This window comes from Nipponia nippon, unplaced genomic scaffold (assembly GCF_047370975.1).
Source record: "Nipponia nippon isolate SJK-2023a ecotype South Korea unplaced genomic scaffold, ASM4737097v1 scaffold_33, whole genome shotgun sequence".
NCBI classification, from domain to species: domain Eukaryota; kingdom Metazoa; phylum Chordata; class Aves; order Pelecaniformes; family Threskiornithidae; genus Nipponia; species Nipponia nippon.
In genome coordinates this window covers 2,144,820-2,169,122 of record NW_028262351.1, presented here as the reverse complement: position 1 = coordinate 2,169,122, position 24,303 = coordinate 2,144,820, and the positions used below count along the sequence as shown (strand labels likewise).

The 24,303-nt window shown below is 54.7% G+C and overlaps 6 protein-coding genes and 1 long non-coding RNA gene across 10 annotated transcripts; 6 read left to right on the top strand and 1 right to left on the bottom strand.

The window, feature by feature from the left end:
• The first annotated feature begins 16 nt into the window (after nt 1–16).
• Nucleotides 17–2,726, top strand: LOC148054175 (adenosine 5'-monophosphoramidase HINT1-like). Its single transcript, XM_087770769.1, has 3 exons — nt 17–329; nt 1,889–1,993; nt 2,387–2,726. Exons 2-3 carry the CDS (start codon nt 1,940–1,942, stop codon nt 2,549–2,551), a joined length of 219 nt encoding a protein of 72 aa, XP_087626895.1. The 5' UTR covers nt 17–329; nt 1,889–1,939; the 3' UTR covers nt 2,552–2,726.
• Nucleotides 2,566–5,185, bottom strand: LOC148054174 (uncharacterized). The gene is made up of 2 exons (XR_015707616.1): nt 3,989–5,185; nt 2,566–3,907 (listed from the first exon to the last, which is right to left on the bottom strand). It is a non-coding gene; the product is annotated as an uncharacterized LOC148054174 (long non-coding RNA).
• A 2,304-nt stretch (nt 5,186–7,489) lies between these two features.
• On the top strand, nt 7,490–11,188 carry LOC148054173 (uncharacterized). Of its 2 annotated transcripts, none has more exons than XM_087770767.1 (2): nt 7,490–9,598; nt 9,762–11,188. In XM_087770767.1, exon 1 carries the CDS (start codon nt 8,350–8,352, stop codon nt 9,115–9,117), a length of 768 nt encoding a protein of 255 aa, XP_087626893.1. In that variant the 5' UTR covers nt 7,490–8,349; the 3' UTR covers nt 9,118–9,598; nt 9,762–11,188. The 2 variants fall into 2 exon arrangements, with proteins under 2 accessions (XP_087626893.1, XP_087626892.1); XM_087770766.1 differs by having other exon boundaries at nt 7,490–10,022; nt 10,793–11,188.
• Nucleotides 11,189–11,427: 239 nt separating this feature from the next.
• On the top strand, nt 11,428–13,869 carry LOC148054172 (adenosine 5'-monophosphoramidase HINT1-like). The gene is made up of 3 exons (XM_087770768.1): nt 11,428–11,472; nt 13,028–13,132; nt 13,530–13,869. The coding sequence occupies exons 2-3, from the start codon at nt 13,079–13,081 to the stop codon at nt 13,692–13,694; spliced, it is 219 nt and encodes a 72-aa protein (XP_087626894.1). The 5' UTR covers nt 11,428–11,472; nt 13,028–13,078; the 3' UTR covers nt 13,695–13,869.
• A 744-nt stretch (nt 13,870–14,613) lies between these two features.
• Nucleotides 14,614–17,653, top strand: LOC148054171 (uncharacterized). Of its 2 annotated transcripts, none has more exons than XM_087770841.1 (2): nt 14,614–16,073; nt 16,237–17,653. In XM_087770841.1, exon 1 carries the CDS (start codon nt 14,824–14,826, stop codon nt 15,589–15,591), a length of 768 nt encoding a protein of 255 aa, XP_087626967.1. In that variant the 5' UTR covers nt 14,614–14,823; the 3' UTR covers nt 15,592–16,073; nt 16,237–17,653. The 2 variants fall into 2 exon arrangements, with proteins under 2 accessions (XP_087626967.1, XP_087626966.1); XM_087770840.1 differs by having other exon boundaries at nt 14,614–16,497; nt 17,268–17,653.
• A 237-nt stretch (nt 17,654–17,890) lies between these two features.
• On the top strand, nt 17,891–20,337 carry LOC148054170 (adenosine 5'-monophosphoramidase HINT1-like). Its single transcript, XM_087770851.1, has 3 exons — nt 17,891–17,937; nt 19,495–19,599; nt 19,998–20,337. Exons 2-3 carry the CDS (start codon nt 19,546–19,548, stop codon nt 20,160–20,162), a joined length of 219 nt encoding a protein of 72 aa, XP_087626977.1. The 5' UTR covers nt 17,891–17,937; nt 19,495–19,545; the 3' UTR covers nt 20,163–20,337.
• Nucleotides 20,338–20,479: 142 nt separating this feature from the next.
• LOC148054169 (uncharacterized) lies at nt 20,480–24,130 on the top strand. Of its 2 annotated transcripts, none has more exons than XM_087770849.1 (2): nt 20,480–22,540; nt 22,704–24,130. In XM_087770849.1, exon 1 carries the CDS (start codon nt 21,292–21,294, stop codon nt 22,057–22,059), a length of 768 nt encoding a protein of 255 aa, XP_087626975.1. In that variant the 5' UTR covers nt 20,480–21,291; the 3' UTR covers nt 22,060–22,540; nt 22,704–24,130. The 2 variants fall into 2 exon arrangements, with proteins under 2 accessions (XP_087626975.1, XP_087626974.1); XM_087770848.1 differs by having other exon boundaries at nt 20,480–22,964; nt 23,735–24,130.
• Nucleotides 24,131–24,303: the final 173 nt, after the last annotated feature.

Sequence of the window (24,303 nt, the reverse complement as noted above, 5' to 3'; positions counted from 1 at the left end):
CCCTCCGCGCCCCGAGGGCACGCAAACTCCCCGAGCCCCGGTAAGCACCAGGTCGGCGAGGGCGGACCCGCCGAGGGGGCGAGGACAAGCGAAAACGACAGACGAGACAGCCAGTCGAGACGCGGGATCGGCCGGCGGCGATCTGGCGGCCCAATGGGCGCCGCGGAGGGCCTGGCCGAGTGGAGGAAGCGCGGGGGCGACAAGGGGCGTTGTCGTGGCTGACGAGATTCTTGGGGCGCGGGCCGCCCGGCCCGGTGGCGCCGCTTCTGTCTTCGGAAAGATCATCGGCGAGGCGCTTCCCCGCCAACGTCATCGACGAGGACGAGCAGGTAGCCGCGGCTTTGCTCTGTGCGCGGTTCCTCTTCCCTTCCGTTCCCTTCCCCCCCTCCCCCCGCGCTCGCAGGCACCCTGAGCCGAGGACCCGTTGCGCGGTGCCCGGGAGCGCGGCAGGGCGGGTGGCGGCGTTGCTGCGGGTGGCTGGAGGGAGGGAAGGAGGGAGGGAGGGAGGGACGGGGGACGGACGGGGCCTTTCTGGGTTGTGGCGCTCTCTACTGCACCATCCCTAAAACGTCGCGCTTCTTCGGTGCCCCCCCACCCCTTCCCCGGCTGCCGCGGCGCGTACTGGGTTGCTGGTGCTGTCCGGCTCGCCTCGGTTCCCAGCCCCACCGTGTCGCGTGTGCGCGCGCGCAGAGGAGGGCCTCTGACGGTAACGCACTTGGCGGCAGCCGCAGACGTTTGCCGCGTGATATCCCTTTGGCACCGCAAGTCGTGCAAAGTTTGCTGCTGCTGCTGCCGAGGGATGGGGGTGGTCCTGCCTCGTGTAGGATGATAGTCTTGAAACCTTAGATCAAGCACACGCAGTCAGTCTCCTCGGGGCTTCCCGGTGTGCGTACGCACGCACGTCTGTATGTAAACAGCGAACGTCTGAGCAGTGACCGTAATGAGCGAGTTCTGCATAGGAGAAATGCAGGTCTTGATGTGCCTCGTCATAGCATTATAGAGACTTCACAGCTCTGCTGTGCTAGGCTTTGGTTCTGAGCCCCCAAACTGGGTTATTAAAGCAAAGAGTTACAGCTTTTCTTATTTTTCTTAAAACAAACAACAACAACAAAAGAATCTCTAGGAAGCGGTCATCCTGCTGGCTGCAAAAGCTTCCCAGACCTTGTTTCTGTGGTGAAGTGGGACCGTGATAACAGCATGCTTGCAAGGTTCACGGATGCTGGCGCACCTCAACGTGCTAGGAACCGGAGCGAGCTGCTTAGACTGTGGGGGGAAAAATGCAGCCGTTACCTACACGATGTCAACTTTAAGTTAGTATCCCGTATGATTTTTTTATTACAATGCTGACGATTAACCGTTAGGGATGTCTTCTGCTTTTGAAGGTAGGGTTTATGTGCAATATGGAAGGCAGAGTCGTACCATGCACTTGCAGGCTTCCTGTGATTATGCTTTTGTTCAATACTTGAGCTCCCTGTCCCGTGGAAAATGAATGGCGGCTGATCTTCCCCTTTGCTAAGTTCTTTGCTGATTCAGTTAAGCCATTTGTCTCCTGCCTCTGCGTGGACCGCACCGAATAGAAAAACTGCTTAGGAAATGATCAACCCAAATCAGAACGTACTGGAGGTGGCTAATCTGAAGTACTGGCCCGTCTCCTTGCCCCCATCACCTCGCATGCTGAATCCCGCTTCTGGAGGGGGCTCCGTAAATATGTTGTATGTTGCGTATAGAAAGTATTAACATCGCGTAAGAAAAATCAACGTTTCGGCTTGCGTTTGGGGTATCTGGTGATCTGCTTCTGTATGAGTTCAGTGGGGCATACTGATTTGCTGAAGCTATTACCTTTCTCTGAAGCCAATTGCGTTTTAACTGTTTTATACTCTTCCTCCAGCGCCTTGCGTTCCACGATCTTTCACCCCAAGCTCCGACGCTTGTCCTGGTCATGCCGAAGGAGCCAATTATCAGGTTATCTGAAGCAGAAGATTCTGGCGAACCTGTAAGTACCGTGGAAGCTTTCTGTACGCTAAACTGTACCTGTAATTAGTTCCGAATTTACTGGACTCTTTCCCATCCCCCCCTTTCCCTCCTGATAGGGCACAGTAGGCTATTTGGGGTTTTGTAGTCCGTTACCGTCTAGCCTGAAAAAAATTGCGTGGCTCTTCCCCCCCCCCCCCCAGTGTGCCTGCTTGGTCTTTGTAGCTTTGCTTGGAAAATGTCAGTTGCAGGCGGACAGACAGTCATTTGAAGCGCAATGGTTGAATTGCTAGGAATTGGCGAACTGGTTTCTCTGGGTGGTTCTCTGCTCTCATGCCTTCCCTCCCTGCCCTCTCCCCCCTTTGCGTGTGGCTTTTGATTTTATTTATTTAGGGTTTTGTACTTCCTTCTCCAGCTTCTTGGGCGTTTAGTGATTGTTGGCAAGAAGCGTGCTGCTCACCTGGGCCCGACCGATGGATTCCGGACGGTTGTGGACGAAGGGCCCGAGGGCGGGCAGCCTGTCTGTCACGTACATCTGCGTATTCTGGGTGGCCGTCAGTTGGGCTGGCCGCCTGGCTAAGATTTTTGCACCGCAGGAGTTGCTGCACGTGTACAAATCGCCACTGAATGGATTTCGTCTGTTGCCCGTCAGTCTAGCCACTGTTGATGTCTAATTTTTTGTGAGGTGCGCCTGTGGAAGGTAATAAAAGCTTTGAGCAGCAGTTGCACAATAAAGATTTAGCATGGGGATATCACCTCTGTCTGGCGCGTCTTACTGAGGGAAATAGTTCTGCAAGTTAAAATGGTGTCTCCCCGGAGTGTAAGTATGTGGAATGTTTCAGTCTGCTAACAGTGTTCTATAGATAGATAGCGATTTGCCCAGTCACTTGAAGCGTGACGCTGGAACCGCTTAGCAGTCTCCTGCGTCTTGTAGGAAGCAGGCTCTTAGCTTTTTGGAAGTGGTACGCAAATGTACATAAAGCCAGCGTAGGCTGCTGTAGCAAACACTACACATCAAGGTTATTCCCCCCAGATCTCCAGCCAACACGGGCTTTATACCCCCAGCAGTAGGTGTGTCATGTTATAAGGGGCGGAGACAAGGGAGGGTCGACCCTTAACTCTTTCCGTACAGCACGTGATCTTCCGGTCGCCAGCCCTTATCTTTACTACATTTCCCCCTCCCTTAGCTCCAGTAGTTCTGGATCTTGCTGGGGAAGCTGCGTGTAAAATAATCGATATATGGTAAGACTTATACAGACACGCATCCGTTACGTTCATAGATTTTGCCCAGTCCAGCCAGTAGTTCGTCGCGGCTCCCTCATTACTCCCCCACACCATCAGGATGCATAGGGAAATGGTAACCTGTCAAGATAAGACTCAATAGATTGATTAATGTCTATACGGTCAAATATTTCGACTGGGTACCCATTCTAGCGTCCCTTTCTCGGTTTGCACACACGCATACCCGCGTCCCAAGCAACGGAGGGAATAAGGCCCCCCCCCCATTCACGGGTTTGCAGGTCCCGTACTTGAACCAAAGGGTAAGGCCCTTCGTTCTCATCAAGCCGGAAATGTGCCTGGGTTGCAGTCTGGGTTTTATAGGTGTTCCCTCGAATGGTATGATTTAAGGTAATTAGTGCCGTCGTCAACAGACGCTGTGCCCGAAATGAGGGAGGGTCAAGGGGAGGGGGAACCCCTGTTCCTGGGCTTATCTTTTCCCCCTCCCTAAGTCGGTCGAGTAACTCTTTTAATGTGCGGTGCGCGCGTTCTACAATGCTTTGGCCCGTACTGTTATAGGGAATGCCATGACTCAACTGAATATCCCAGCGCGCGCAAAAGTCCTTTGTCTTCTTGCTGACATATGCCGCTCCATTATCTGTTTTAATTTTTTGTGGGATGCCAAGTTGCGCCATACAGTCCTGCCAATGTAAAATAACTGCGAGAGCATTTTGTTTAGCATGCATAGTCGCTAAAATAACTCCACTGCAGGTATCAACTGTGACATGCAGATACTTACGTGGATTAAAGGGTTCATAAATCGTAACATCAGACTGCCATATTTGGTTGGGCTGCAACCCTCGAGGGTTTACCCCTGCCTCCCAGAGGGGACCTTTGGAACACACAGGACAAGCAGCAATCACAGAGCGAGCATCTTGCAACGTAATGCCAGCGAGCCTAGCTAAACCGTGAGCTCCACAGTGGAGCAGCTCATGCAGGCGGAAAGCTCGCCTTAGGTTAGAAGTTTCTTCAACCGCCAGTACGCTCTTTGCTAAGCTGTCCGCTACTTCGTTCCCAGCAGAAAGAAAACTCGGTATGGAACTATGACTATTAACACGGATAGGACAGACAGGAGCGGTTCTCATTTGCAGTGCGGTGAGCAACATTCCGGCAATCTCTGACGTTGCCCCAAGTGCCCATCGGCACTTCTTCAGTAACTTATATACATAGCAAGAGTCTGTGATTAGATCCAAGGCCTCTTCGGGCCATTGAGTGAGAGCCATCCATACCGCTTTGGCCTCAAGATACTGCACGGATTGCCCTTGATCTTGATAACTAATGTGGGTCCACTGACCATCCTCCTGCCATGTAACGACAGCTTTCCCAGTAATCGATGACGCGTCGGTAAAAACTGTGCGGCCTCCGGTGGGTTGTTCAACTATGGCACTAGCTGGCAAAAAATGGAGTACCTGGATTATCTCCCCACAGGGGTGTGGTCTTAGACCTTCAATACGACCCGTAAATTCAGCTATCGCCGCTTGCAGGAGCCCCACTTGTGGAAGTACCAACTCCCACTGTGCCAAAGAACAGGGCAATGCGATGACCTCCGGGTCCTTCCCTGTTAAGTGTTGAGTTTGCCTCCGACAGCGGAGAATAAGCTGGGATAATAATGTTGGCCAAGAAATTAAAGCCGTCTTTGGTTTGCCTTGATACAACCAAGCAAAAGGCCAGCCTTTTTCACCATTATTTTGAATTAGTAAACCATGGCCAGCGGTATCGGTCATGTAAATCAGGGCAGTGACCGGTTGTTCAGGTGTAAATCGAGCGAGACCCCAATGCTGGGCTCGCTCCATAATTGTCCTAAGAATCTCCTGATGGTTTCTTGAAAGAGTCCTTGGAGCTAAGGGGGAATCTCCTCCTTTCAGGAGTTGATATAAGGTAGTCATTTCTGCCTCAGATATTGGAATAAAGTTTCTAAGCCACAATAGTTGTCCAATTAATTTTGTGCCTCATGGAGTGTTGTCACTGTAGTCCGAATTTCAAATGATTGTGCTGTCACGCTTCGTGGCATCAGTTGAGTACCTAAATACTTTACTGCACGCCCTACCTGTGTTTTCCGAGGCTCAATGTGTAACCCATGTCGCTCCAAACTGACTATCAGCTGCACGCGTGCCTTTTCCAGTAACTCCTCTTGGTTGGACGCCAATAACACGTCATCCATGTAATGGAAAATGATGACCGTAGGGAAATTTTCTCGAATAGGGCGTATCGCAGCAGCTACAGCAATTTGACACAAGACTGGTGAGTTTTTCATGCCCTGGGGTAACACCTTCCATTGATATCTGGCGCACGGGTGTTGATTATTAGGCTCAGGAACAGTAAAGGCAAAGCGTACTCTATCTTCTTCATGCAAGGGAACACTAAAAAAGCAATCTCTAATATCTATAACCACTATTTGATAGTCAGGTGGAATCATGGCCGGAGAAGGGAGGCCCGCTTGTAGCGGGCCCATGTCTTGTATACATGCATTAACTGCGCGTAGATCATGTAGCAGTCGCCACGCTCCCGATTTTTTTCTTTATCACGAAAATGGGGGTGTTCCAGGGACTTGTAGAGGGTTCGATGTGTCCTGCGTCAAGTTCTCGTTGTACCAATTGTCAAACAGCCGCCCTCTTTTCCTCTGTCTATGGCCACTGCTCTACCCACACTGGCTTATCTGTCAACCAGGTGAGTTTTAATGGGCGGACACAGGCAGTGGCCATTATGATAAATTTGTACGCAGCACTATATTCATCTTCTGCAAGCAACATCGTCCCAAGATGACAATGGGTAACTCAGCAATGACGGGGTTACACCATGCTACCCTAGCTTGTCCGGATTCCGGATCCTTCAACATAATTTGCATTGGGTTCCTGCTTTGATGCGAGGTCTGCATGCCTCCCACGCCTTGCAGCGAACCTCTCGGTTCGAGTGGCCAATCATCTGGCCATAAATGTGATGGAATTACTGTAACATCCGCTCCTGTATCTAAAAGGGCTCTTAACACGAGGCGTGGTGTTCCCCCCAACTCTGGGAGCCATGGGGTAACTATAATATCTACTTCTGGTCGTGTGGTCATGTTTAGGGTGAGTGCCACATACGGCGAGGCTCTATCCCCAGCCTCCTCTATTGCATGCTCCCATCTCCCCAAGGCAGCTGAGTTGGCTATTGCATCATTGGGACCGCAGGCGACTGTGCTGGTCCCGGGGAAGGAGAGACTCCCTGTGCCATACATTGCGCTGCTGTCGTCGGGCCTGTTGAGCTGATCACTGGGGCAGGTGGGGATGGCACGGCCCTCAGCCATCCCCTCTTCTCGTTTCCCCAGCCCGGTCTCCTTTGCTGACTCCCCGCTTTGCACTGTCGAGCTCTGTGGCCTAGTCGCCCACAGCGCCAGCATCGTAGGTCTCTCTCTCCTTCCCCTGTTCCGGGGGTGTTTATTTTTGAAGGGCATTGTCGCGCCATGTGTCCTTGCCCCCCACACTTATGGCACACAAGTCGTGTGCCGCGGCAGGCCGCGTGGACCACAGCCACTACCGGTTGCATACTTTGCGCCTGTTCCTGTTCCAGCACGTAACGAATCATCTGTGAAAGCGTGGTCCCTATGGGTAACTGTCTTAGCAACACTGCAGTTTGTGGGTTTGCTTGCGTACGTGCACAGTCAAGCAATATCGCCTCCTTAGCCTGCTCAGGAAGTCGAGCAACCTGGAGCGCCGCTTGCAGCCGGTCTAAAAACTTTGTGAAGGGCTCACTTAACGATTGCCGTATTTGGACCCATGGAGGCTCCCTTTCCAGACATTGTTGCAACTCGCCCCAGGGGTATTGAGGAAGTGGCAGATCCGCCGGTGCAGGAGGTGCCGAAGGTTCCGTGGGCGGCCGCTCTGAACTCCCCACTCGTATCGGGAACACCTTCCCCGACTCCTTTGTTCCCGCTGCACCATAGTCTCCCTGCACCTCCCCTTCCTCCGTTGGCTCAGCCCCCAGTAACAACGGTTCCGTCTGTGACCCACAGGCCACTCCTTCCCAGCCAGCCTGTGTCCCCTCCGAAACTAAACTTGTTGGCTTTTCGTTCCCAGGAGATTCATGCCCCATCAGCACACCACGTGCAGCAGGTCGGCGCCGCCTTGCCGCAAACCCCCTCTTGAGCACCCTTGTCGTTACCGACTTTAGTACCTTTATGAGTTCCGCGAGCTCCATCGCTGTTGCCTGATCACGTCGGGGTCACCACTGTGTAGCAAACACTACACATCAAGCTTATTCCCCCCAGATCTCCAGCCAACACGGGCTTTATACCCCCAGCAGTAGGTGTGTCATGTTATAAGGGGCGGAGACAAGGGAGGGTCGACCCTTAACTCTTTCCGTACAGCACGTGATCTTCCGGTCGCCAGCCCTTATCTTTACTACAGGCTGCTGCTGAAACTTTAGAAAATACTGTATGTGACGCTACAGGCGTGCCATGCGAGGGTGGTTTCGGCACAGCGCAATGTGTTGGGAGCATCCAACTCCTGTTGGAGCGCTTTCTCAATGGCCGTGCGATAAGGCCGCGTCGATATCCCTTTTCTGGTGAGGAGGGAGGCGGTAGGAGAAAACAATCGGTCTGAGTGGCAGCTGTGGTGCTTCCATAGCACAGTGGAATATGTCTCTCTGTCACTTTGGGTCAGCTGTCCTGGCTCTGTCCCCTCCCAACCTCTTGCCCACCCCCAGCTTACTGGACTTTGGGGGTGGGGTGGTTGGAGAGACAGCCTCCGTGCTGTGGGAGCGCTGCTGAAACACGGGTGTGTTATCAACGCCCTTCTAGCTACAACTCCAAAGCGCGGCACTCTGAGGGCCGATGTTTCCCTGCTGCCTGTGGATCTGGCAGGTGGATATTTCCTGAAGGAACTTTTTCCTCCTATTTTCTCCCCCTGTCCTGTTGAAGAGGGGCAGCTGGGTGGACCCCTGGCAGCCGGCCAAGAACCATAGAACCGTTTAGGTTGGAAAAGACCTTTAAGATCATCAAGTCCAACCGTTAACCTAACGCTGCCAAGTCCGCCACTCAACCACGTCCCTGAGCACCACGTCTACACGTCTTTTAAATACCTCCAGGGATGGTAACTCAACCGCTTCCCTCTGCGGCCTGTCCCAATGCTCGACAACCCTTTCGGTGAAGAAATTTTTCCTAATGCCCAATCTAAACCTCCCCTGGCGCAACTTGAGGCCGTTTCCTCTCGTCCTATCGCTTGTTACTTGGGAAAAGAGACCGACCCCCGCCTCGCTACGACCTCCTTTCAGGTAGTTGTAGAGGGCGATGAGGTCTCCCTGTACTGTTTAATACCGTTTAACGTCTTCATCAATGACATAGCTAGTGGGATTGAGCGCGCCCTCTGCAAGGTTGCGGATGACGCCAAGCTGAGTGGTGCAGCTGATACTCTAGAGGGAAGGGATGCCATCCAGAGGGGCCTTGACGGGCTGGAGAAGTGGGCCCGTGCGATCCTCGTCAAGTTCCACAAGGCCAAGGGCAAGGTCCTGCGCCTGGGTCGGGGCAGTCCCCGATATCAGTACAGACTGGGTGATGAATGGATTGAGAGCAGTCCTGCAGAGAAGGACTCGGGGGTACCGGTGGACGAAAGATTGGACGCGAGCTGGCAGCGTGCGCTTGCAGGCCGGAAAGCCAATCGAATCCTGGGCCGCGTAAACAGAAGCGTGGCCAGCAGGTCGAGGGAGGTGAGAGCCCACCTGGAGTACTGCGTCCAGCTCTGGGGTCCCCAGTACAAGACAGACGTGGACCTGTTAGAGCGGGTCCAGAGGAGGGCCGCGAAAATGGTCGGAGGGCTGGAACACCTCTCCTATGACGAAAGGCTGAGGAGAAGAGAAGGCTCCGGGGAGACCTTATTGCGGCCTTTCAATACTTGAAGGGGGCTTGTAAGAAAGATGGAGAGAGACTTTTTTACCAGGGCCTGTAGTGACAGGACAAGGGGTAACAGTTTTAAACAACTGAAAGAGGGTAGGTTTCGGTTGGAAAAAAGGAAGAATTTTTTTTTACGACGAGGGTGGTGAGACACTGGAAAACAGGTTGCCCAGAGAAGCTGTGGATGCCCCATCATTGGAAGTGTTCAAGGTCAGGTTGGACGGGGCTTTGAGCAACCCGGTCGAGTGAAAGATGTCCCCGCCCGTTGCGGAGGGGTTGGGCTAGATGATCTTTCAAAGGTCCCTTCCTACCCAAACCATTCTCTGCTCCTATGACCGAATGCCGCCTTTGCCTCAGTCTTTACTAGCAAGACCAGCCTTCAGGAATCCCAGGCCCCAGAGACCAGGGGGAAAGTCTGGAGCAAGGAAGACGTACCGTTGGTGGAAGAGGATCTGCTCAGGGAGTACTTAAGCAAACCGGGCGTACGTAAGTCCACCCACGGGCCCTGCTGGGATGCACGCGTGAGCGCTGGGGGAGCGGGCAGAATGTCATTGTGAAGCCGCTCTTGATAATCTTTGATCGATCATGGCGATTGGGAGAGGTGCCTGAGGACTGGAGGAATGCAAATGTCACCCCTCTCTCCAAGAAGGGCAAGAAAGAGGACCCTACAGGCTGGTCAGCCTCACCTCGATCCCTGCGAAGGTGATGGAGCAGCTAATCCTGGAAACCACTTCCAGGCACGTGAAGGACAAGACGGTCATCAGGAGTAGTCACCGTGGATTCACCAAGGGGGAGTCATGCTTGACCGACCTGATAACCTTCTATGATGAAATGACCGGCTTGGTAGACGAGGGGAGAGCAGCGGACAGTGTCTACCTAGCCTTCAGGAAGGCTTTTGACACCGTCTCCCGTAAGATCCTCGTAGAGAAGCTGATGAAGTATGGGCTGGATGAGCAGACAGTGGGGTGGGTTGAAAACTGGCTGAACAGCTGGGCCCAGAGGGTGGTGATCAGCGGCATGAAGTCTAGTTGGAGGCCAGGAACTAGCGGTGGACCCCGGGGGTCAGTGCTGGGCCCGATCCTGTTCAACATCCTAATTAACGATCCGGATGATGGGTAGGCAGACAGACAGGCCCCTCAGCGAGTTTGCTGATGATACAAAACTGGGAGGAGCGGCTGATACACCAGGGGGTTGCGCTGCCGTCCAGAGGGCCCTCGACAGGCTGGAGAAATGGGCAGGCAGGAGCCTCGTGGGGTTCAACAAGGGGAAGCGCAAGGTCCTGCACCTGGGGAGGAACAACCCCATGCACCAGTATATGCTGGAGGCCGACCGGCTGGAAAGCAGCTTTGCAGAAAAGGACGTGGGGGGCTCCCGGTGGACACCAAGTTGAACGTGAGCCGACAACGTGCCCTTGCCGCAAAGGCGGCTAAGGATATCCTTGGCCCGATATAGAGGAAAGCAGGGTTTATATATGTTACAACACAGTTGTGTAGCCCAATCGAATTGCTCACTGTCCCCGGGGGTGCAGGGCACCACAGACCACCCTTGGGCAGCTTTGGGGGCACCGCCTGTTTTTCTAAAAGCCTCCTACCCAGCTTAGCGCAAATCCTAGCTTGATCTGCCCTCCAGCCCTCGAGCCACCAGTGCCGAGCACACGCTTTGTATTTTATTTTCTCCCAGGAGGCGTGCAGCTTAGAAACGTCTGCAATTGAAGTGGGGCTTTCAGGGAACAATTTCGAGCAACTTGTGTTGGTTCTGCGAAACGTTCTGAAAAGTTAAGGCCTGCCCTGCCCTGCCCTGCCCTGCCCTGCCCTGGCAAAAGCAGTCGTTTGACTGGAGGGAGCAGCACCAAAAAGCCACAAGCACGTTTGGGGCGGACTCGATGCGGTAATAAATAACAATAAATAGTCCTTCTAGGTACAACAGCCTCTTCTGAGACCTCGTTGCCCGCCCACGGGGTCGCAGCACTACACGGCACAGATCCCTCCGCGGACTCGCCCAACGTCTTCTCCCTCCACCCCCAGGCCGGATCCCTCCGCGCCCCGAGGGCACGCAAACTCCCCGAGCCCCGGTAAGCACCAGGTCGGCGAGGGCGGACCCGCCGAGGGGGCGAGGACAAGCGAAAACGACAGACGAGACAGCCAGTCGAGACGCGGGATCGGCCGGCGGCGATCTGGCGGCCCAATGGGCGCCGCGGAGGGCCTGGCCGAGTGGAGGAAGCGCGGGGGCGACAAGGGGCGTTGTCGTGGCTGACGAGATTCTTGGGGCGCGGGCCGCCCGGCCCGGTGGCGCCGCTTCTGTCTTCGGAAAGATCATCGGCGAGGCGCTTCCCCGCCAACGTCATCGACGAGGACGAGCAGGTAGCCGCGGCTTTGCTCTGTGCGCGGTTCCTCTTCCCTTCCGTTCCCTTCCCCTCCCCCCGCGCTCGCAGGCACCCTGAGCCGAGGACCCGTTGCGCGGTGCCCGGGAGCGCGGCAGGGCGGGTGGCGGCGTTGCTGCGGGTGGCTGGAGGGAGGGAAGGAGGGAGGGAGGGAGGGACGGGGGACGGACGGGGCCTTTCTGGGTTGTGGCGCTCTCTACTGCACCATCCCTAAAACGTCGCGCTTCTTCGGTGCCCCCCACCCCTTCCCCGGCTGCCGCGGCGCGTACTGGGTTGCTGGTGCTGTCCGGCTCGCCTCGGTTCCCAGCCCCACCGTGTCGCGTGTGCGCGCGCGCAGAGGAGGGCCTCTGACGGTAACGCACTTGGCGGCAGCCGCAGACGTTTGCCGCGTGATATCCCTTTGGCACCGCAAGTCGTGCAAAGTTTGCTGCTGCTGCTGCCGAGGGATGGGGGTGGTCCTGCCTCGTGTAGGATGATAGTCTTGAAACCTTAGATCAAGCACACGCAGTCAGTCTCCTCGGGGCTTCCCGGTGTGCGTACGCACGCACGTCTGTATGTAAACAGCGAACGTCTGAGCAGTGACCGTAATGAGCGAGTTCTGCATAGGAGAAATGCAGGTCTTGATGTGCCTCGTCATAGCATTATAGAGACTTCACAGCTCTGCTGTGCTAGGCTTTGGTTCTGAGCCCCCAAACTGGGTTATTAAAGCAAAGAGTTACAGCTTTTCTTATTTTTCTTAAAACAAACAACAACAACAAAAGAATCTCTAGGAAGCGGTCATCCTGCTGGCTGCAAAAGCTTCCCAGACCTTGTTTCTGTGGTGAAGTGGGACCGTGATAACAGCATGCTTGCAAGGTTCACGGATGCTGGCGCACCACAACGTGCTAGGAACCGGAGCGAGCTGCTTAGACTGTGGGGGGAAAAATGCAGCCGTTACCTACACGATGTCAACTTTAAGTTAGTGTCCCGTATGATTTTTTTATTACAATGCTGACGATTAACCGTTAGGGATGTCTTCTGCTTTTGAAGGTAGGGTTTATGTGCAATATGGAAGGCAGAGTCGTACCATGCACTTGCAGGCTTCCTGTGATTATGCTTTTGTTCAATACTTGAGCTCCCTGTCCCGTGGAAAATGAATGGCGGCTGATCTTCCCCTTTGCTAAGTTCTTTGCTGATTCAGTTAAGCCATTTGTCTCCTGCCTCTGCGTGGACCGCACCGAATAGAAAAACTGCTTAGGAAATGATCAACCCAAATCAGAACGTACTGGAGGTGGCTAATCTGAAGTACTGGCCCGTCTCCTTGCCCCCATCATCTCGCATGCTGAATCCCGCTTCTGGAGGGGGCTCCGTAAATATGTTGTATGTTGCGTATAGAAAGTATTAACATCGCGTAAGAAAAATCAACGTTTCGGCTTGCGTTTGGGGTATCTGGTGATCTGCTTCTGTACGAGTTCAGTGGGGCATACTGATTTGCTGAAGCTATTACCTTTCTCTGAAGCCAATTGCGTTTTAACTGTTTTATACTCTTCCTCCAGCGCCTTGCGTTCCACGATCTTTCACCCCAAGCTCCGACGCTTGTCCTGGTCATGCCGAAGGAGCCAATTATCAGGTTATCTGAAGCAGAAGATTCTGGCGAACCTGTAAGTACCGTGGAAGCTTTCTGTACGCTAAACTGTACCTGTAATTAGTTCCGAATTTACTGGACTCTTTCCCATCCCCCCCTTTCCCTCCTGATAGGGCACAGTAGGCTATTTGGGGTTTTGTAGTCCGTTACCGTCTAGCCTGAAAAAAATTGCGTGGCTCTTCCCCCCCCCCCCCCCCCCAGTGTGCCTGCTTGGTCTTTGTAGCTTTGCTTGGAAAATGTCAGTTGCAGGCGGACAGACAGTCATTTGAAGCGCAATGGTTGAATTGCTAGGAATTGGCGAACTGGTTTCTCTGGGTGGTTCTCTGCTCTCATGCCTTCCCTCCCTGCCCTCTCCCCTCTTTGCGTGTGGCTTTTGATTTTATTTATTTAGGGTTTTGTACTTCCTTCTCCAGCTTCTTGGGCGTTTAGTGATTGTTGGCAAGAAGCGTGCTGCTCACCTGGGCCCGACCGATGGATTCCGGACGGTTGTGGACGAAGGGCCCGAGGGCGGGCAGCCTGTCTGTCACGTACATCTGCGCATTCTGGGTGGCCGTCAGTTGGGCTGGCCGCCTGGCTAAGATTTTTGCACCGCAGGAGTTGCTGCACGTGTACAAATCGCCACTGAATGGATTTCGTCTGTTGCCCGTCAGTCTAGCCACTGTTGATGTCTAATTTTTTGTGAGGTGCGCCTGTGGAAGGTAATAAAAGCTTTGAGCAGCAGTTGCACAATAAAGATTTAGCATGGGGATATCACCTCTGTCTGGCGCGTCTTACTGAGGGAAATAGTTCTGCAAGTTAAAATGGTGTCTCCCCGGAGTGTAAGTATGTGGAATGTTTCAGTCTGCTAACAGTGTTCTATAGATAGATAGCGATTTGCCCAGTCACTTGAAGCGTGACGCTGGAACCGCTTAGCAGTCTCCTGCGTCTTGTAGGAAGCAGGCTCTTAGCTTTTTGGAAGTGGTACGCAAATGTACATAAAGCCAGCGTAGGCTGCTGCTGAAACTTTAGAAAATACTGTATGTGACGCTACAGGCGTGCCATGCGAGGGTGGTTTCGGCACAGCGCAATGTGTTGGGAGCATCCAACTCCTGTTGGAGCGCTTTCTCAATGGCCGTGCGATAAGGCCGCGTCGATATCCCTTTTCTGGTGAGGAGGGAGGCGGTAGGAGAAAACAATCGGTCTGAGTGGCAGCTGTGGTGCTTCCATAGCACAGTGGAATATGTCTCTCTGTCACTTTGGGTCAGCTGTCCTGGCTCTGTCCCCTCCCAACCTCTTGCCCACCCCCAGCTTACTGGACTTTGGGGGTGGGGTGGTTGGAGAGACAGCCTCCGTGCTGTGGGAGCGCTGCTGAAACACGGGTGTGTTATCAACGCCCTTCTAGCTACAACTCCAAAGCGCGGCACTCTGAGGGCCGATGTTTCCCTGCTGCCTGTGGATCTGGCAGGTGGATATTTCCTGAAGGAACTTTTTCCTCCTATTTTCGTCCCCTGTCCTGTTGAAGAGGGGCAGCTGGGTGGACCCCTGGCAGCCGGCCAAGAACCATAGAACCGTTTAGGTTGGAAAAGACCTTTAAGATCATCAAGTCCAACCGTTAACCTAACGCTGCCAAGTCCGCCACTCAACCACGTCCCTGAGCACCACGTCTACACGTCTTTTAAATACCTCCAGGGATGGTAACTCAACCGCTTCCCTCTGCGGCCTGTCCCAATGCTCGACAACCCTTTCGGTGAAGAAATTTTTCCTAATGCCCAATCTAAACCTCCCCTGGCGCAACTTGAGGCCGTTTCCTCTCGTCCTATCGCTTGTTACTTGGGAAAAGAGACCGACCCCCGCCTCGCTACGACCTCCTTTCAGGTAGTTGTAGAGGGCGATGAGGTCTCCCTGTACTGTTTAATACCGTTTAACGTCTTCATCAATGACATAGCTAGTGGGATTGAGCGCGCCCTCTGCAAGGTTGCGGATGACGCCAAGCTGAGTGGTGCAGCTGATACTCTAGAGGGAAGGGATGCCATCCAGAGGGGCCTTGACGGGCTGGAGAAGTGGGCCCGTGCGATCCTCGTCAAGTTCCACAAGGCCAAGGGCAAGGTCCTGCGCCTGGGTCGGGGCAGTCCCCGATATCAGTACAGACTGGGTGATGAATGGATTGAGAGCAGTCCTGCAGAGAAGGACTCGGGGGTACCGGTGGACGAAAGATTGGACGCGAGCTGGCAGTGTGCGCTTGCAGGCCGGAAAGCCAATCGAATCCTGGGCCGCGTAAACAGAAGCGTGGCCAGCAGGTCGAGGGAGGTGAGAGCCCACCTGGAGTACTGCGTCCAGCTCTGGGGTCCCCAGTACAAGACAGACGTGGACCTGTTAGAGCGGGTCCAGAGGAGGGCCGCGAAAATGGTCGGAGGGCTGGAACACCTCTCCTATGACGAAAGGCTGAGGAGAAGAGAAGGCTCCGGGGAGACCTTATTGCGGCCTTTCAATACTTGAAGGGGGCTTGTAAGAAAGATGGAGAGAGACTTTTTTACCAGGGCCTGTAGTGACAGGACAAGGGGTAACAGTTTTAAACAACTGAAAGAGGGTAGGTTTCGGTTGGAAAAAAGGAAGAATTTTTTTTTTACGACGAGGGTGGTGAGACACTGGAAAACAGGTTGCCCAGAGAAGCTGTGGATGCCCCATCATTGGAAGTGTTCAAGGTCAGGTTGGACGGGGCTTTGAGCAACCCGGTCGAGTGAAAGATGTCCCCGCCCGTTGCGGAGGGGTTGGGCTAGATGATCTTTCAAAGGTCCCTTCCTACCCAAACCATTCTCTGCTCCTATGACCGAATGCCGCCTTTGCCTCAGTCTTTACTAGCAAGACCAGCCTTCAGGAATCCCAGGCCCCAGAGACCAGGGGGAAAGTCTGGAGCAAGGAAGACGTACCGTTGGTGGAAGAGGATCTGCTCAGGGAGTACTTAAGCAAACCGGGCGTACGTAAGTCCACCCACGGGCCCTGCTGGGATGCACGCGTGAGCGCTGGGGGAGCGGGCAGAATGTCATTGTGAAGCCGCTCTTGATAATCTTTGATCGATCATGGCGATTGGGAGAGGTGCCTGAGGACTGGAGGAATGCAAATGTCACCCCTCTCTCCAAGAAGGGCAAGAAAGAGGACCCTACAGGCTGGTCAGCCTCACCTCGATCCCTGCGAAGGTGATGGAGCAGCTAATCCTGGAAACCACTTCCAGGCACGTGAAGGACAAGACGGTCATCAGGAGTAGTCACCGTGGATTCACCAAGGGGGAGTCATGCTTGACCGACCTGATAACCTTCTATGATGAAATGACCGGCTTGGTAGACGAGGGGAGAGCAGCGGACAGTGTCTACCTAGCCTTCAGGAAGGCTTTTGACACCGTCTCCCGTAAGATCCTCGTAGAGAAGCTGATGAAGTATGGGCTGGATGAGCAGACAGTGGGGTGGGTTGAAAACTGGCTGAACAGCTGGGCCCAGAGGGTGGTGATCAGCGGCATGAAGTCTAGTTGGAGGCCAGGAACTAGCGGTGGACCCCGGGGGTCAGTGCTGGGCCCGATCCTGTTCAACATCCTAATTAACGATCCGGATGATGGGTAGGCAGACAGACAGGCCCCTCAGCGAGTTTGCTGATGATACAAAACTGGGAGGAGCGGCTGATACACCAGGGGGTTGCGCTGCCGTCCAGAGGGCCCTCGACAGGCTGGAGAAATGGGCAGGCAGGAGCCTCGTGGGGTTCAACAAGGGGAAGCGCAAGGTCCTGCACCTGGGGAGGAACAACCCCATGCACCAGTATATGCTGGAGGCCGACCGGCTGGAAAGCAGCTTTGCAGAAAAGGACGTGGGGGGCTCCCGGTGGACACCAAGTTGAACGTGAGCCGACAACGTGCCCTTGCCGCAAAGGCGGCTAAGGATATCCTTGGCCCGATATAGAGGAAAGCAGGGTTTATATATGTTACAACACAGTTGTGTAGCCCAATCGAATTGCTCACTGTCCCCGGGGGTGCAGGGCACCACAGACCACCCTTGGGCAGCTTTGGGGGCACCGCCTGTTTTTCTAAAAGCCTCCTACCCAGCTTAGCGCAAATCCTAGCTTGATCTGCCCTCCAGCCCTCGAGCCACCAGTGCCGAGCACACGCTTTGTATTTTATTTTCTCCCAGGAGGCGTGCAGCTTAGAAACGTCTGCAATTGAAGTGGGGCTTTCAGGGAACAATTTCGAGCAACTTGTGTTGGTTCTGCGAAACGTTCTGAAAAGTTAAGGCCTGCCCTGCCCTGCCCTGCCCTGGCAAAAGCAGTCGTTTGACTGGAGGGAGCAGCACCAAAAAGCCACAAGCACGTTTGGGGCGGACTCGATGCGGTAATAAATAACAATAAATAGTCCTTCTAGGTACAACAGCCTCTTCTGAGACCTCGTTGCCCGCCCACGGGGTCGCAGCACTACACGGCACAGATCCCTCCGCGGACTCGCCCAACGTCTTCTCCCTCCACCCCCAGGCCGGATCCCTCCGCGCCCCGAGGGCACGCAAACTCCCCGAGCCCCGGTAAGCACCAGGTCGGCGAGGGCGGACCCGCCGAGGGGGCGAGGACAAGCGAAAACGACAGACGAGACAGCCAGTCGAGACGCGGGATCGGCCGGCGGCGATCTGGCGGCCCAATGGGCGCCGCGGAGGGCCTGGCCGAGTGGAGGAAGCGCGGGGGCGACAAGGGGCGTTGTCGTGGCTGACGAGATTCTTGGGGCGCGGGCCGCCCGGCCCGGTGGCGCCGCTTCTGTCTTCGGAAAGATCATCGGCGAGGCGCTTCCCCGCCAACGTCATCGACGAGGACGAGCAGGTAGCCGCGGCTTTGCTCTGTGCGCGGTTCCTCTTCCCTTCCGTTCCCTTCCCCCCCTCCCCCCGCGCTCGCAGGCACCCTGAGCCGAGGACCCGTTGCGCGGTGCCCGGGAGCGCGGCAGGGCGGGTGGCGGCGTTGCTGCGGGTGGCTGGAGGGAGGGAAGGAGGGAGGGAGGGAGGGACGGGGGACGGACGGGGCCTTTCTGGGTTGTGGCGCTCTCTACTGCACCATCCCTAAAACGTCGCGCTTCTTCGGTGCCCCCCCCCCTTCCCCGGCTGCCGCGGCGCGTACTGGGTTGCTGGTGCTGTCCGGCTCGCCTCGGTTCCCAGCCCCACCGTGTCGCGTGTGCGCGCGCGCAGAGGAGGGCCTCTGACGGTAACGCACTTGGCGGCAGCCGCAGACGTTTGCCGCGTGATATCCCTTTGGCACCGCAAGTCGTGCAAAGTTTGCTGCTGCTGCTGCCGAGGGATGGGGGTGGTCCTGCCTCGTGTAGGATGATAGTCTTGAAACCTTAGATCAAGCACACGCAGTCAGTCTCCTCGGGGCTTCCCGGTGTGCGTACGCACGCACGTCTGTATGTAAACAGCGAACGTCTGAGCAGTGACCGTAATGAGCGAGTTCTGCATAGGAGAAATGCAGGTCTTGATGTGCCTCGTCATAGCATTATAGAGACTTCACAGCTCTGCTGTGCTAGGCTTTGGTTCTGAGCCCCCAAACTGGGTTATTAAAGCAAAGAGTTACAGCTTTTCTTATTTTTCTTAAAACAAACAACAACAACAAAAGAATCTCTAGGAAGCGGTCATCCTGCTGGCTGCAAAAGCTTCCCAGACCTTGTTTCTGTGGTGAAGTGGGACCGTGATAACAGCATGCTTGCAAGGTTCACGGATGCTGGCGCACCACAACGTGCTAGGAACCGGAGCGAGCTGCTTAGACTGTGGGGGGAAAAATGCAGCCGTTACCTACACGATGTCAACTTTAAGTTAGTGTCCCGTATGATTTTTTTATTACAATGCTGACGATTAACCGTTAGGGATGTCTTCTGCTTTTGAAGGTAGGGTTTATGTGCAATATGGAAGGCAGAGTCGTACCATGCACTTGCAGGCTTCCTGTGATTATGCTTTTGTTCAATACTTGAGCTCCCTGTCCCGTGGAAAATGAATGGCGGCTGATCTTCCCCTTTGCTAAGTTCTTTGCTGATTCAGTTAAGCCATTTGTCTCCTGCCTCTGCGTGGACCGCACCGAATAGAAAAACTGCTTAGGAAATGATCAACCCAAATCAGAACGTACTGGAGGTGGCTAATCTGAAGTACTGGCCCGTCTCCTTGCCCCCATCACCTCGCATGCTGAATCCCGCTTCTGGAGGGGGCTCCGTAAATATGTTGTATGTTGCGTATAGAAAGTATTAACATCGCGTAAGAAAAATCAACGTTTCGGCTTGCGTTTGGGGTATCTGGTGATCTGCTTCTGTACGAGTTCAGTGGGGCATACTGATTTGCTGAAGCTATTACCTTTCTCTGAAGCCAATTGCGTTTTAACTGTTTTATACTCTTCCTCCAGCGCCTTGCGTTCCACGATCTTTCACCCCAAGCTCCGACGCTTGTCCTGGTCATGCCGAAGGAGCCAATTATCAGGTTATCTGAAGCAGAAGATTCTGGCGAACCTGTAAGTACCGTGGAAGCTTTCTGTACGCTAAACTGTACCTGTAATTAGTTCCGAATTTACTGGACTCTTTCCCATCCCCCCCTTTCCCTCCTGATAGGGCACAGTAGGCTATTTGGGGTTTTGTAGTCCGTTACCGTCTAGCCTGAAAAAAATTGCGTGGCTCTTCCCCCCCCCCCCCCCCCCCAGTGTGCCTGCTTGGTCTTTGTAGCTTTGCTTGGAAAATGTCAGTTGCAGGCGGACAGACAGTCATTTGAAGCGCAATGGTTGAATTGCTAGGAATTGGCGAACTGGTTTCTCTGGGTGGTTCTCTGCTCTCATGCCTTCCCTCCCTGCCCTCTCCCCTCTTTGCGTGTGGCTTTTGATTTTATTTATTTAGGGTTTTGTACTTCCTTCTCCAGCTTCTTGGGCGTTTAGTGATTGTTGGCAAGAAGCGTGCTGCTCACCTGGGCCCGACCGATGGATTCCGGACGGTTGTGGACGAAGGGCCCGAGGGCGGGCAGCCTGTCTGTCACGTACATCTGCGCATTCTGGGTGGCCGTCAGTTGGGCTGGCCGCCTGGCTAAGATTTTTGCACCGCAGGAGTTGCTGCACGTGTACAAATCGCCACTGAATGGATTTCGTCTGTTGCCCGTCAGTCTAGCCACTGTTGATGTCTAATTTTTTGTGAGGTGCGCCTGTGGAAGGTAATAAAAGCTTTGAGCAGCAGTTGCACAATAAAGATTTAGCATGGGGATATCACCTCTGTCTGGCGCGTCTTACTGAGGGAAATAGTTCTGCAAGTTAAAATGGTGTCTCCCCGGAGTGTAAGTATGTGGAATGTTTCAGTCTGCTAACAGTGTTCTATAGATAGATAGCGATTTGCCCAGTCACTTGAAGCGTGACGCTGGAACCGCTTAGCAGTCTCCTGCGTCTTGTAGGAAGCAGGCTCTTAGCTTTTTGGAAGTGGTACGCAAATGTACATAAAGCCAGCGTAGGCTGCTGCTGAAACTTTAGAAAATACTGTATGTGACGCTACAGGCGTGCCATGCGAGGGTGGTTTCGGCACAGCGCAATGTGTTGGGAGCATCCAACTCCTGTTGGAGCGCTTTCTCAATGGCCGTGCGATAAGGCCGCGTCGATATCCCTTTTCTGGTGAGGAGGGAGGCGGTAGGAGAAAACAATCGGTCTGAGTGGCAGCTGTGGTGCTTCCATAGCACAGTGGAATATGTCTCTCTGTCACTTTGGGTCAGCTGTCCTGGCTCTGTCCCCTCCCAACCTCTTGCCCACCCCCAGCTTACTGGACTTTGGGGGTGGGGTGGTTGGAGAGACAGCCTCCGTGCTGTGGGAGCGCTGCTGAAACACGGGTGTGTTATCAACGCCCTTCTAGCTACAACTCCAAAGCGCGGCACTCTGAGGGCCGATGTTTCCCTGCTGCCTGTGGATCTGGCAGGTGGATATTTCCTGAAGGAACTTTTTCCTCCTATTTTCTCCCCCTGTCCTGTTGAAGAGGGGCAGCTGGGTGGACCCCTGGCAGCCGGCCAAGAACCATAGAACCGTTTAGGTTGGAAAAGACCTTTAAGATCATCAAGTCCAACCGTTAACCTAACGCTGCCAAGTCCGCCACTCAACCACGTCCCTGAGCACCACGTCTACACGTCTTTTAAATACCTCCAGGGATGGTAACTCAACCGCTTCCCTCTGCGGCCTGTCCCAATGCTCGACAACCCTTTCGGTGAAGAAATTTTTCCTAATGCCCAATCTAAACCTCCCCTGGCGCAACTTGAGGCCGTTTCCTCTCGTCCTATCGCTTGTTACTTGGGAAAAGAGACCGACCCCCGCCTCGCTACGACCTCCTTTCAGGTAGTTGTAGAGGGCGATGAGGTCTCCCTGTACTGTTTAATACCGTTTAACGTCTTCATCAATGACATAGCTAGTGGGATTGAGCGCGCCCTCTGCAAGGTTGCGGATGACGCCAAGCTGAGTGGTGCAGCTGATACTCTAGAGGGAAGGGATGCCATCCAGAGGGGCCTTGACGGGCTGGAGAAGTGGGCCCGTGCGATCCTCGTCAAGTTCCACAAGGCCAAGGGCAAGGTCCTGCGCCTGGGTCGGGGCAGTCCCCGATATCAGTACAGACTGGGTGATGAATGGATTGAGAGCAGTCCTGCAGAGAAGGACTCGGGGGTACCGGTGGACGAAAGATTGGACGCGAGCTGGCAGTGTGCGCTTGCAGGCCGGAAAGCCAATCGAATCCTGGGCCGCGTAAACAGAAGCGTGGCCAGCAGGTCGAGGGAGGTGAGAGCCCACCTGGAGTACTGCGTCCAGCTCTGGGGTCCCCAGTACAAGACAGACGTGGACCTGTTAGAGCGGGTCCAGAGGAGGGCCGCGAAAATGGTCGGAGGGCTGGAACACCTCTCCTATGACGAAAGGCTGAGGAGAAGAGAAGGCTCCGGGGAGACCTTATTGCGGCCTTTCAATACTTGAAGGGGGCTTGTAAGAAAGATGGAGAGAGACTTTTTTACCAGGGCCTGTAGTGACAGGACAAGGGGTAACAGTTTTAAACAACTGAAAGAGGGTAGGTTTCGGTTGGAAAAAAGGAAGAATTTTTTTTTACGACGAGGGTGGTGAGACACTGGAAAACAGGTTGCCCAGAGAAGCTGTGGATGCCCCATCATTGGAAGTGTTCAAGGTCAGGTTGGACGGGGCTTTGAGCAACCCGGTCGAGTGAAAGATGTCCCCGCCCGTTGCGGAGGGGTTGGGCTAGATGATCTTTCAAAGGTCCCTTCCTACCCAAACCATTCTCTGCTCCTATGACCGAATGCCGCCTTTGCCTCAGTCTTTACTAGCAAGACCAGCCTTCAGGAATCCCAGGCCCCAGAGACCAGGGGGAAAGTCTGGAGCAAGGAAGACGTACCGTTGGTGGAAGAGGATCTGCTCAGGGAGTACTTAAGCAAACCGGGCGTACGTAAGTCCACCCACGGGCCCTGCTGGGATGCACGCGTGAGCGCTGGGGGAGCGGGCAGAATGTCATTGTGAAGCCGCTCTTGATAATCTTTGATCGATCATGGCGATTGGGAGAGGTGCCTGAGGACTGGAGGAATGCAAATGTCACCCCTCTCTCCAAGAAGGGCAAGAAAGAGGACCCTACAGGCTGGTCAGCCTCACCTCGATCCCTGCGAAGGTGATGGAGCAGCTAATCCTGGAAACCACTTCCAGGCACGTGAAGGACAAGACGGTCATCAGGAGTAGTCACCGTGGATTCACCAAGGGGGAGTCATGCTTGACCGACCTGATAACCTTCTATGATGAAATGACCGGCTTGGTAGACGAGGGGAGAGCAGCGGACAGTGTCTACCTAGCCTTCAGGAAGGCTTTTGACACCGTCTCCCGTAAGATCCTCGTAGAGAAGCTGATGAAGTATGGGCTGGATGAGCAGACAGTGGGGTGGGTTGAAAACTGGCTGAACAGCTGGGCCCAGAGGGTGGTGATCAGCGGCATGAAGTCTAGTTGGAGGCCAGGAACTAGCGGTGGACCCCGGGGGTCAGTGCTGGGCCCGATCCTGTTCAACATCCTAATTAACGATCCGGATGATGGGTAGGCAGACAGACAGGCCCCTCAGCGAGTTTGCTGATGATACAAAACTGGGAGGAGCGGCTGATACACCAGGGGGTTGCGCTGCCGTCCAGAGGGCCCTCGACAGGCTGGAGAAATGGGCAGGCAGGAGCCTCGTGGGGTTCAACAAGGGGAAGCGCAAGGTCCTGCACCTGGGGAGGAACAACCCCATGCACCAGTATATGCTGGAGGCCGACCGGCTGGAAAGCAGCTTTGCAGAAAAGGACGTGGGGGGCTCCCGGTGGACACCAAGTTGAACGTGAGCCGACAACGTGCCCTTGCCGCAAAGGCGGCTAAGGATATCCTTGGCCCGATATAGAGGAAAGCAGGGTTTATATATGTTACAACACAGTTGTGTAGCCCAATCGAATTGCTCACTGTCCCCGGGGGTGCAGGGCACCACAGACCACCCTTGGGCAGCTTTGGGGGCACCGCCTGTTTTTCTAAAAGCCTCCTACCCAGCTTAGCGCAAATCCTAGCTTGATCTGCCCTCCAGCCCTCGAGCCACCAGTGCCGAGCACACGCTTTGTATTTTATTTTCTCCCAGGAGGCGTGCAGCTTAGAAACGTCTGCAATTGAAGTGGGGCTTTCAGGGAACAATTTCGAGCAACTTGTGTTGGTTCTGCGAAACGTTCTGAAAAGTTAAGGCCTGCCCTGCCCTGCCCTGCCCTGCCCTGCCCTGGCAAAAGCAGTCGTTTGACTGGAGGGAGCAGCACCAAAAAGCCACAAGCACGTTTGGGGCGGACTCGATGCGGTAATAAATAACAATAAATAGTCCTTCTAGGTACAACAGCCTCTTCTGAGACCTCGTTGCCCGCCCACGGGGTCGCAGCACTACACGGCACAGATCCCTCCGCGGACTCGCCCAACGTCTTCTCCCTCCACCCCCAGGCCGGATCCCTCCGCGCCCCGAGGGCACGCAAACTCCCCGAGCCCCGGTAAGCACCAGGTCGGCGAGGGCGGACCCGCCGAGGGGGCGAGGACAAGCGAAAACGACAGACGAGACAGCCAGTCGAGACGCGGGATCGGCCGGCGGCGATCTGGCGGCCCAATGGGCGCCGCGGAGGGCCTGGCCGAGTGGAGGAAGCGCGGGGGCGACAAGGGGCGTTGTCGTGG